We start from the raw sequence: 12,643 nt of genomic DNA, 5'->3' as shown, positions 1-12,643 counted from the left end.
GCGGGGTGATTTCAGTCCCTATAATGTTAACAGGCCACCTTAGTCGAGACAAGGTTTCCACAGGCGAGGAACAACGACGACAACAAACCACAAAGTTTAACTTCCACTTGGACCCTGAGAAATGGCCATGGGATCTCTTCTGTCAAAAAACTGGGAGCAAATATGTTGTGTGTGTGTGTGTGTGTGTGTGTGTGTGTGTGTGTAGGCAGAGAGTTTACAGTACAGTTAAAGTTCACTGATGTTTCTCTGCTGAGTTCTCAAAGTTTAAGCAGCTTTAGTGGAAAAAAAGTTACAAATGGAGGAAAAATTTCCACAGAAAATCAGCCCTAAGTGTCAGTCGCCATCTCAGGTGTTAAATATTTGTGCTCTGTAGAACTTGTTTTTTTTTGTTTTTTTTAAAAGAAGCAGCAGCATAAAAAACAACAGGCTTAGTCTTAAGCTGAGATCAACTATGGTTGAGGTCACTGTGTGCTGTAAAATGTACAATAGTGTGAGTGTATGAGTGTGAATGAGTGTATCCGCCTCTTTTTTCTGGCCATGAAAATTGCGACTGCTTCCGTCCTTTCGGCATCTTTAAACTGTAAATGGCCAGTACAGGCACAGTTCACCCTCCTCCTCTATGTTACAGCACCACGACGAGTCTCTAGCTGTCAAATCACTGCCGCTAGAAAGTCACCAATCCCAAACAGACCCAGCTAACAGAATAAAGGAGAACAGTGTGTGTCTCTATGTTGCTGCATGCACAAAACAACCACATGCAGCTTCACAATCTACTGTACCTCTAACTGCATATGATGATGACATATACAAGTCTTACAAAAAAATGAAAGGAAAAACAAACTGCATTATTAAATTATGTTGAACAAATTAACAACCCACTCACACACACGCACACACTAACATACACACAAATCTTTTGGATGATGACCCAATTTTTTCTTCCTTTCGTTTTTTTTTTTCTTCATTTATCTAGAGACGACACACAGATAGATAGAAGAGGTTAGGATAGATATAATAAGCCCTTACAATATGTAAAGGTCTCCAGCGAATGGGATCTCCCCCACAGAGGACTGTGGGAAAGTGGGGTGAGGATGGAGGAGAAGGGAGGAAAAAGGGAGGAAGAGTAGGAGGAGAACGGGGGGGGGTTGCGGGGGCCGTGCCCAGTAGCGCTGACAGAGTGGGGTGCCGTCTATGCGCTGGGGTTGGGGTTGTTGTGTGTGTTGGTGGAGCCGTTGCTTCCCTGGATGGTGAGGCTGATCTCATCCTTCCTCTCCTTCTCCTTCTCCTCCTCCTTCAGCTCCTCCTTCAGCTCCTCCTTCTCCTTGAGGGGACGAGCCTCCACAGTGTCTTCGGAGGCCATGGGGGCGTAGCGGCCTGTCCGGTGCTCCTGCAGGGCAGGGCCCCACTTTGGATGTGATTTGCAGGCAAACTTCAACCGCTGAGAGAGGAACAGGAAGAGAGACACATCAGTCAGAGCTGCACAAGAATGAAAATGTGACTTAATGGGTCCTGACGTTGATTCAGTCTTGGTTGCAGAGTAATTTTGGTGTTTTGATTTTGCTCTTTTTCTAACGTTTTCTTCCCAGATATCAAGGGAAACTTTAGTGAGAGTCATTTAGACCAACAAGTTGTATGAGAGGATGAGAGGATCAGACGGAGAGATTCATCAGATCAACTAATGACTAAGTTAAAAATGTCAATAGTTAAAGCTGCATTCATCAACTGACATTTCACATGTTAGTTCTCCTGCTTTCAGCGTTTCCATACACAGTTACAATTCCAGTGTTTGAACAAGGCTTGAAACAAAACTTTTTCACCTAAAACAAAATTTTCAAATGCTCTCAGCAGCCAGACTCAAATTCTTTAGCTGCTTTCAGCTTTTACACTCCAGACAGTTCCAGACTTTTTAGGTTTTAGGTTGGAAGGTCCAAATATTTCAGAGCGAGGATTTCCACCGACCCTCACTCTGACAGGATAAGGAGCTGTGGTGGGGTCTGTACCTCTCTGAAGGTGGCTCCTGGGGACCTGGAGATCTTGTAGAGGGCATAGACGGGTATGCAGACCACTGAGGACAGAGCCATGGCGAAGCCGATAGCCAGAGACCAGCCGGGATACACGTAGTCATTGTAGGTGATGGGCTTGTACTGAATCACTGTGAAGATCAGGATGAACTAGGTGGACAGAAGAGAGACAGAGAAAAAGCAGAGTTTGATCATTTAGAGCAGGTGTTTAAAAAGCGGGAAACTTCAATTGTCTTTCAAAACCCATAAGTCAGTGTATTTGAGATTGGAAGTGTAGAAAGAGGGGGATGAATTTGAAATATATCGTGAAAATTGATTGTTTTCAATAATTAAGAAATACATACATATTCAGTTTGATCAACTGCGTAAAGTTTTGGCGAACATAAATGCATAAAAAAGATAATAACCAACATGTGGTCCCCATCCTGGTTACAATTCGAGCAAACAAACGGCTGCTGTTGCTACTGTGAATGTAAAAACATCACTTCCTGGACAGCTGATAATGTTCTCACTCTGCACAGGTGAAATATCTGCCGCCAGCAGCTCACCAGACATGTGTTTTTATTAAAAGTTGCAGATAATTATAACTATAAATCCTGACTGTTCCCAGCAGCAGTGAGTTTGGTCACAGTTCTAGCTGAGGCCCCAGAGAGCAGGGCATTAATCTGTGTAGTGAAATGAAAGAGAGAACAAAAGTGCCTGAAATCTGACCAGTAATCCACAACAATGCATTTCTTGGTTGGCCCAGCAGCTTAGCGCACTAATACGCCTGCTTGGGAAATACCATTGATAGCGGCTGCATGTGTCCATTTCCCAGTCAAAAAGATTTGCTTTTAGAGGTTTAAACTGGAAACAGGGCCGACAGCAGCCAAACAGATTAGTGTTGATGGCAGCTGAAATATAGGTCAGGTCCCTAACAATGTGTCAGCAAGTCAGGAAAACCGAGAAGCTCGCACTCCTTTAAATGGCTGAACCAGTGTGTGGTGTCTGTCCTGCAAAACTCCTTAAATCTGTTTCAGGACACAATGAGCAATGTTACATTTTGATTTCAGGTTCAGTCGCTATGACCGTTGTCACAGATCAGCAGGTAGGTGTGTGTGTGTGTGTGTGCGTGTTTGTGTGTGTGTGTGTTGGACTTACAGAGATGATGACAGGGGAGATGAATCTCCAGCAGACTTTGAAGAAGAGAGGAGGAGGGAATCCCAGCATCATCTCAACATCTTTAAAGTAGTTCCTGTGACCTGCAATGAAAACGAAAATGTCATCCAGCGAAGTCAGTGCACGGTTTGTCTAGTTCCTTTGACTCTCCCATCAGTTTTTATTTTAGACTGGTAAATGTCATCCATCTGTGATGTTAAAAAATCCATGGAGCAATGTTTTCACTGACCAGTAACTGGTTTCCTTTATTCTCTCTTGTCTATTTCTACTAAAGTTACAAGGGCCCCAGACTAGCTAGATAAAAAACATAAAAAACTATTTAATTTGATGGATGGATTTGTGCAAAACGAGGAACTCATAATTACTGTTTCTAATACATAATGAAACTAAATTTGTAGGAAAGTCTTGAAACTGAAAAAGGGAGTTTAAATAACTGTTAGTCGTTTGTGTTTTTTTCCCAGGATGATATCAGCCCATGACATCAGGTAGATTAGAGAGGAAAAAGGGTTTTTTTTCTAGGCCTGCATCACATACTACAATTGTGTTGTGTGTCTGCCCACTCAGCCCGTCATTGGTAGAGAAAAATCTGTATCTCTGCCTCTGGTATAATTTTCTTTCTGTGAATGTTTAACGTGGGTGTATAATGGTGAGTTTAGATAGGAGCCCTAACCAGTAATTGTAAAATTCATGTACTGACAAGGTGTCAAAGAATATTGAATTCTTGCTCTACTCAGACAGACTGACATTTACTGCTGATGCTCTGGTGACAGAAATGTTTCTGCTCTCAGTCTCAATTGTAGTTGTGCAGAAACTGTCTCTGGAGTCATTACGTCTAGGTATGGCCAATTAGTAAACCACTGAGCCGCATATGTTTTAAAATAATGTGTTCCAGGATGTGTTTTTTTTTGGTTCATGTCATGAATATACATAAAAAAAATACATATATTTCTGTATGTCCAACAAACCACTGTACTCAGTATTTCCTCCTTACCATAAACATACATGACGCAGATGCACATGATGCAGGAAATGATGACCAAAGAGAAACTAGCAGCATAGTTGTCCATCAGTAACAGCCAATAGATTCCTGCCTGCACACAGAGAACAGAGAGAGTCCAAACTGCATCTCCATTAGGGAAAACAAGCTGTATTCAAAGTCATCTGACTGTGTTTAGGACTCACCTGTGTTGTTAGTGGCACTCCGAGCAGGAATCCAACTACGGCCACTGACAGCGTGACTACAGTCTTGTTTCTGATGATCCAGTCTGTACCGATCTCGTCGACGATGGCCGTCACCAGGGTCTCCAGCAGACAGAACTAAAAGAACAGAGATGAAAGGCTGATGTTAAATTCAATGAGACGTGAAACTGGACAACTGTTGCACAAATTTCCCCTTACATAATAGGAACTGGGCCACCACAGTGTTGGTAGTGGTGGATTTTCGTGTTATCAGTTTTTACACACTCATTACTGAGCTGAAGCTAATAACATTCATTCTTAGAAGAAAAACCGGCAATTGAAGCAGAAAAAAAAAATCTTGTTCTGCATTAAATATTCAATGTATTGTAATTTTCTAATCAAATTCAATTTAAATGCTTTAACACAGTACTTCTTAAGACTGATGCATACTGAGAGCAAATATATTTAAATTCCAATTCCAGCACTCAACTGGACGAAACAAGAATAAAAGGCCTTTAAAGGGGCTATTTTGATCGTGATTGTTGTTCGACAAGAACTTCGGCCATGGTTGTAGCACAAGACAAGAGGTTATAACACACTCTCTGTGCAGCACTACATCCTCAGGGCAGATTGGAGGCTACAATGAGCCGCTATCAGAAAGTGACGATACCAGCCAGGGCTAGCTGGTTAGTGTGCGAACTTCAGAAGAAGAAAAGACGTGATAGACACAAGAGTTAACATTGGTGTTGCTCTCCACCACTGGCGAGCTCTTGGAGAGTTAAGGAATGAAGTTTGATGTTGAACTCGCAACGTTTGTTCTAGACTGGTAAGTAAACAGCTGTTAATGCTAATGTTAGCTATGTAGCAATAGCAAAACTTACAAATAGCTCCTTTAAAGTACAAGTTTTTTTTCAAATTACAAACACGTCTGCAGACCAAAATCAATCCTGACTTCCTGATGCACCGAATTCCTGTCAGTTCTCACTCAAAACACAGCATCAGCAATGAGCTGTGGACAAAACAAACACAACTACAGACTGAAGATAACAGGATCATTTTTAACATGGATATCTGCTGAGCCGAGCATGAGCTGGAAATCAAGTGGAATTTTACAAAGCTCCAGACACAAACAAGAAAAGACACACAATCCTTATATTGTGTCTACAATCTACAGACAGCTAGTGAAAGGAATCTGTGTGTGATGATCAATATGTACTGAATGTACAGTTTGTATAGCTGTGGTTACATAAGTATTTTCAGTTTGAATCATCCCAGCATGGAAACTGCCCTTTACTGAGAGGTCAAACTGCTTCAGTATCAGATTCAAACACATTCAAAAAGAAAGAAAAGAAGAAAAAAAAACATTGAACTCAGCACCATATTTGTCCCAAAACATGATTTGTAATATCACACGAGTGACTCACTATTAAGTGTTGATGCATTAGTATGATCAGACTGGAGTTTATGTGTGGGTGTAAGAACAAATCTACAAATCTACACGTGGTGTACAAGTTTGACAGCCTCACCTGAGTCCCCAGTCCCAGGAGGATGAGCATGAAGAAGAAGAGCAGTGACCAGAGTGGTGAGATGGGAAGCAGAGTGAGGGCTTCTGGGTAGGCCACAAAGGCCAGCCCAGGGCCGTGGTCAGCCACCTCGGACACAGGGACGTTCAGGTGGTGCGCCATGAAGCCCAGGATGGAGAATATGACGAAGCCGGCGTACACGCTGGTTGCACAGTTGGTTATACTGATAATGATGCTGTCTCTGTGTGAAGAAAAGAGAAAAAACAGGTTGAGCATGAATCAAACTGCTGGAGAACAGAGCAGGAAACCAATGTACCAAGCATTGTTATCATTTATACAGTACCTGTGTACAGAAGGTATAGGATCAGAGCAAACTTGAAGGAAAGTAAAAATGCACCAATTAAAAGGAGCTATTTGTAAGTTTTGCTAGTGCTACATAGCCAACATTATCATTAACAGCTTTTAACTTACCAGTCTAGAACAAACGTTGCGAGTTCAGCATCAAACTTTATTCACTTTACTCACCAAGAGCCGTTTCCAGTGGTGGAAAGCAACCCTTTTGTTTAACTTCTATTTCTATCATTTCTTTTCTTCTACTGAAGTTAGAATGCTAACGAGCTAGCCCCGGCCTGGCTTGCTCGTCTATCACTTTCCAATACCGAGTCACTGTAGCATCCAGTCTGCCCTGAAGAAGCAGCGCCGCTCAGACGACGTCTTATAACCATTTCCACTGTAAACACAACAATGGCTTTAGCTCTCAGCAAGACTGGTAAGCGTCAGCAGCTGTTAATGCTAACGCTGGCTATGTAGCAATAGCAGAAATTACAAATTGCTCCTTTGAAGCTACAATCTCATGTTTACAGCTATAATTATATAAATGAGAGGATGAGATGAATGAAAGAGTCTGTCTTGGTTTGTCTTCTCTCTCCCCAGTGGTGACTGTCCCCAACTAGTGAGAAGGCGATACCACAAAATCTGGTTTCAATCCAGGCCACAATCACTGATCAACACCAATACTGACACTATTTTATTTTTAAAGAGGGGGGGGGGGGATCCAGTGAGTCACTAAGAGGTGAATGTGTCATTCAAAGGCTACTTCTGCTAATGATTTGCCAAACACTACACATTTCTATTTATTATTCTCAATTAACTACTTAAGCACATGCATTTTACAAAACAGGGCAGTTTTAATTAATTTTAATTGACAAGTGTTCATGAGTAAAGTGAAATCTATGAAATAATGAGGTGATTGTGATCTGACATGAGAGGGAAGCTATTCTTTGTATCAATCCCTCTGACACTCTTATCAACAGTCAAAATAACACTTAATGTGTAGAACCGCTCACCCCTGCCAACAAGATGTCTGGAAAATTACATCAAATGTGTATGATGTCTTTAAGTAAATGACGGAATAGATCAAACAGCACTTTGTAAATCCATGTATTCATTTACATGTCGACCCACCTGTCCAAGGTTGGTAAAGTGCACAAGAATTTGCCATTTTCAGTGACAAAGCAGCATTTTTCTATATAAATCACTAATTCTTGTTGCAGGCTTGAAACACCTGTTTCAGCTGCATGCTGCTGTACGTGTGGAGAAACACCTTTTCTTTACTGTTTACTTTGTTCACATTGGAATCATGTGCAAAGTGCTTTGTTTCCTCTCATTTCCCGTCAGATTCATCGTAGGGGATGTCTTTGATGACTTTCAGGTCAGCCCCTTTTTCACCTCCTGCACTGTGTGCACTTCTGCATGTGCACCAGGCGATGCTGTTACAGGAGTGCAGAGAGCGGCTCCACGGGGACGGAGCAGCAGAACACAAGCTGATTAGGCCGCCGTGCAGCTGTGTGCGCAGATAGCAAAACCTCAAGCTCCTGGCAGAGGAACAAATTATATCTTCAGCCTTTCTCCTCACCCCCGACGCCCTCACTCTGTCAGCATGTGTGGACGAGCTCAGGAGAGTAAATGACATCTTTTCCTCTCCTTATCTCCTCCTCTGTCCCCTTTACTCCATCTTAACCTTTTCCTTGGCTTCTCGTTCGTCCCCTCGGTGTTCAGGCGCAGCGCAACTAGCCTCTTAACTCGAGTCCAAAAAAGTATTATCTCTGTCCCTCCTCCTGTCTCACCTTATCTCACCTTCTCCCCCTTCTCTTTTTAGACCTGTAGCCTTGAAGTTGGCTCCTGACTACTACCCTTCTCCTCTCCCTTTCTCCATCACTCTTTAGCCCAGACTCATAAGGGGGATGCCATGCAGCCAGCAAACACTAAAACAATTTGTCTTCTCCTCTCCCTCTCTCTGGTAGTCTATTCTCTATATTTTCTCTCCCCCTTTCCTCCTCCTACTTCATCTCCCCTCTTCTCCTACGCCTCCTCACCGTCTCACTCCCCCCCCTGTCTAGTTTCTCTCATTAGTGGAAATAATAACATGCTGGTCTGTTGCTGAGACCCTGCAGCAGCATAGCCTTATGCAAAATGAGTGCGGTCATATTCACACAGGCAGAGGCAGCCAGACGCTCACACAGTAGCTGCTGGAGCACAGCGTTGCTTCAGGGTAAAATCTGACCACCTCCAATTCATACAACTTTGATGCTGAAATCTTAGTGTAAGGATTAAAGTGTAACTGCAGAAACCTCACATTTTGTAAACGCTATTCAAAATCCAACTGAATAAATTCAAACATGCACAGTCATCAAGCTTTCTGTGTTTCTGGAAAGCCAACATGTTAAGGATATTTTCCCTGACAATAGCATTAGTGTAGACACACTCTCTCAGATCACACGCACAAGCATACAGAACATTTTCAGTTGATCTCTTAAAAGGAACAGATTGACATTTTCTGCACCTTCTAACCAAGTGTTGGATGTTACAGCTACAGCCAGCAGCTCATTAGCTTAGCACAAAAAAATGGAAGCAAAAGGAAACAGCAGCTTGGGTCTGTGCAAAGGTAAAACAAACAAAAAAAATCTGCCTACTTAACATGTTAAATCTTGTTCGTTTAATATGTACAAAAAATTAAGTGTAAAAACAACAGATTGTGGTTTTACAGGGCATCGTGTGCTTTACTGACCGGAAGTATTGACTTCCTGGAGTCTCTGCTGGTTGTGTGGCAAGTCACTGCCTCTAGCCAAGAAACAGTCCAGCATATAACCTCATATAAGAACGCAACTTGTCACTTCCTACACTTTAGTATTTATAGATATTCAACAAATCAGATATATTGTGAGGTTTAGAGGTTCTAGTAAACACATTTGTTTACCTTTGGCCAGAGCCAAGCTAGCTGTTCCCCACTGTTTCCAGTCTTTATGCTAAGCTAAGTTAGCTGTCACCTGGCCTCTAGCTTCATATTCACCATACAGACATGAGACTGGTATTGATGTTCTCATCTAACACTCAGGAACAAAGCAATTTTTCAATATTTCTTAAAACGTGGAACTGTTCCTTTAAATGTGTTTGTTCTGTTTATCCAGAGTCGGGAGCACCAACCTGAAACAGTTGTTGTGGAACTTGTTGTAGGAAGCCATGGTGATGAGCCCACCCCAGGCACAGCCCAGAGAGTAAAAGATCTGCGAGGCAGCATCTCCCCACACCTACAAAAACAAACCCACATGAAGTCAAAGGCTGGACAAAAAAAATCCATTTCTATTTCCAGTTTATTTTTCCATCTGCTTGTTTGTACGAGTGAATACCTTTGCATCGAGGACCTTCTGCCACTGTGGAGTCAGGTAGTACTTGATGCCGTTGATGGCTCCATCCAGGGTGATGCCACGGATGAACAGGATGGTCAGAACCAAGTAGGGGAATGTGGCGGTGAAGTACACCACCTGGAAACACAAACACACACACACACACACACACACACACACACACACACACACACACACATACAATTAGACAAGGTAAGTCCACTGGAAATTGTAGCTTTTTGCAGCAAAACGAAACCAAGTGACAAGAGTATATTGTATATTGTACGTGTGTGTGTGTGTGTGTGTGTGTGTGTGTGTGTGTGTGTGTGTGTGTGTGTGTGTGTGTGTGTGTGTGTGTGTGTGTGTGTGTTGATGCACTGGAGAGCTGACCTTTCCAGAGGACTTAACACCCCTGATGAGACAGAGAAAGACGACACACCAGGACACAGCCAGGCAGCCCAGGATTGGGAGACGGACCTCTCCAAAGTTCCCAATGTCATCAGAGATGTTCAACACATAGTGTCTGAGAGACAGAGAGAGAAACACACAGATAAAAGAAGATATTAAAATGTTGTTGTATTAGCAGGTTTGGCTGAATTTATTTCATCAATAACAAACCAAATATTTGATGGAAATGAATTAGACACTTTAAATTTACTACTTTCCAAATTGGTGACACCTTTAGATTAACATAACGAAGTAAAGGTTCAATACAAATATAGTAGGTGAAGCAGTTTGCATTGAGCTGAGGATCCATGGGTGAGTCTAAACAACACCAACTGCAGCTACACAGTGTGAAAGCCTTTAACTACAGCTGATTAAATTCTTACAGGCAGCTGAAAGCAGCAGGATCTGAAATGCAGAATCATTACACATGATAATCCATCCTGATTAAGTCATGCGTGCAACATCAGGCTGCTGTGAAATGACCACAGAAACTTCCGCGCTGCTGCTGTCACATCAAACCGGTCGGTGATACAGTAGCTCTGTGTTCGTCTGGGTTAATATGACAACCTGAGAAAAATCTTGAGACAATTACAGTTGTCTCATTTCTCTCCTCTCTCTCTTCCCTCAGCCATCTGATCATCCATCTAATCCAGATCATCCAGATGTGTAATGTGACTCATAATTGATCACCACAGCCCACTGATTTCTGGTTCACATAAACAAACCCCTTTTTCACAAATCGCAGCTGCACCTACACGAACATTAAAAAAAAAAAAAAACAAACAGGTGCACCTGGATACACCCTCATTGATCTTACACTTCACCTCACCTGTTCTGGCTGCACCGTTAAAAAAAAACAAAAAACGAGCCCATTCCAAAAACTGACACATAATATGGGAAACCTCCTGCTTGTCGCTGTGGATCGCTCGAAAGCTGCTGCTGCTGCGCTTCCAGTCAAATCTAGTCCAAATATTTGAATGCTTTCCGCAAACACGGGGCATGTTTGAGGCGAGCTTATCTAACAGGTGCAAGTCAATTTTGACCTCTGTGTTAAATACAAACGGCCTACAAAACCAAAGAGGTCACTTGCATAACTTGGCAAAACTTACTAATCAAAATGTTCTCTCAAACAGATCATGCACGACAAACATTGTGATAATGATGTTTTTTTGTTTTTTGTACCATTTTCTGGTATCTTGGGATTGATGATCAATACTGAAAGGTTGAGTGGAGTATATATAATATATATACATACATATATAAATATATTGAATTTAAATTTGTAATACTCATACTGAGCAACACTGCACAATGGCGATCGTTTGTTCTCACTTTATTAATGACGTTTCAGTCTTCAGGCCTTCTGCAGTTAAAGTTAAAATAAGTCAAAATCCATGACTTTATTAGAACTTTTTATTGGTGTGTAAGATCTTTGTCATAAAATGCTCACACTACACAATTACAAAAATGTGTCTGTGTTTCACTAAATCAAATACAATGGTTTAAAACTGAACTATTTCATTTTTTATTTAATTTGTGTTCCAACTGTAAACGGGACTCGACACTTCACTAACTAACCACAACTCACGCGTCAGTGTGCTTCACCGTCTCCTCAGTCACTGACGAACACGAATTCATTCAAACAACTTCCGGGTTCAGAGGTCGAACATGAGTACAAGTCAAACTTCACTGCTGTACGTCCAGTACTTACTTCCAGTACTCCTCGCTGGGGCTGGTCCTCTTGGTGCGGTTGACCACCTCAGACACTCCTGCCACCAGGCTGGTGGTAGCGTTAGCCAGGCTGGCGTTGAGCTGGTGGCTGGAGCTCACCACGCCGCTGCAGTCCGGCGTGTTCCAGGGGTTGTTGCAGTAGGTCCACGGCAGCAGCTTTGTCATGGACATGAAAAAGTAGTAAAAGGCGATGCAAATGACCACGTTGTAGTAGATCCCAATGTAGGTGGACACCACCATCATGCCGTAGCCCACGCCTGAAGGGAAAGGAAGACGGGATGGAGAGAAAATGAAATGGAAAAACATTAAAACTTGAATGTGAAGTGATGTGTTTTATTCATATTCCATGTTAATGAGAAGGAACTCTAACAAGATCTTTTATAATGAGCTGAACTCTCACCTCACATCTAAACTTTACACAACAACAACTCTATCACTCTACTTTTCTGTCTTTGCCATAGTCTCATTAGTTTATCATATTAAGCACATAAGTAACCTTGGTAACGGCAAAGTTGTGACCTTTCTGTGCTGAAATGCACTTCCATCTTTAGATCGCTAATGAAGGAAAATCAGCCATGTGCCAACCTTAACCTCACCTTGACCATAACTCAAGCTTAAAGGGTCGTCAGCACCAAGACCGATAACTATAATGATTACTATAACAATAACAACGTGAGCGTCCACAACGATGAAAAATCATGTTCTGTAGAGAGACGAGCCAAACACGTACCAGCCGGATCAGATCGGCAAAATGGATTCTGATGACCTTTTATCCTGCACCTAAAAGTGTTTCCCATACCATCAATTAGCTGACAGGAAATTTGATATAGCACTTGATTTAGCTTTCATTTACCATTGTTCTTATATAGAATATGAATAAATTAGAAAAACAGATGAAAAG

The 12,643-nt window shown here is 42.1% G+C and overlaps 1 protein-coding gene across 1 annotated transcript; it reads right to left on the bottom strand.

Annotated features, from left to right (window-relative positions):
• Nucleotides 1-1,189: 1,189 nt before the first annotated feature.
• On the bottom strand, nt 1,190-11,999 carry slc6a9 (solute carrier family 6 member 9). Its single transcript, XM_022748097.1, has 10 exons — nt 11,723-11,999; nt 9,955-10,087; nt 9,568-9,702; nt 9,365-9,468; nt 5,885-6,122; nt 4,362-4,496; nt 4,171-4,270; nt 3,162-3,262; nt 2,001-2,171; nt 1,190-1,438 (listed from the first exon to the last, which is right to left on the bottom strand). Exons 1-10 carry the CDS (start codon nt 11,983-11,985, stop codon nt 1,190-1,192), a joined length of 1,629 nt encoding a protein of 542 aa, XP_022603818.1. The 5' UTR covers nt 11,986-11,999.
• Between the last annotated feature and the right edge of the window lie 644 nt (nt 12,000-12,643).

This window comes from Seriola dumerili, unplaced genomic scaffold, assembly GCF_002260705.1.
Source record: "Seriola dumerili isolate Sdu_G_001 unplaced genomic scaffold, Sdu_1.0 BDQW01000116.1, whole genome shotgun sequence".
Taxonomy (NCBI): Eukaryota; Metazoa; Chordata; class Actinopteri; order Carangiformes; family Carangidae; genus Seriola; species Seriola dumerili.
The sequence above is the reverse complement of the archived record's forward strand: the minus strand, read 5'-3'. Positions and strand labels throughout refer to the sequence as shown.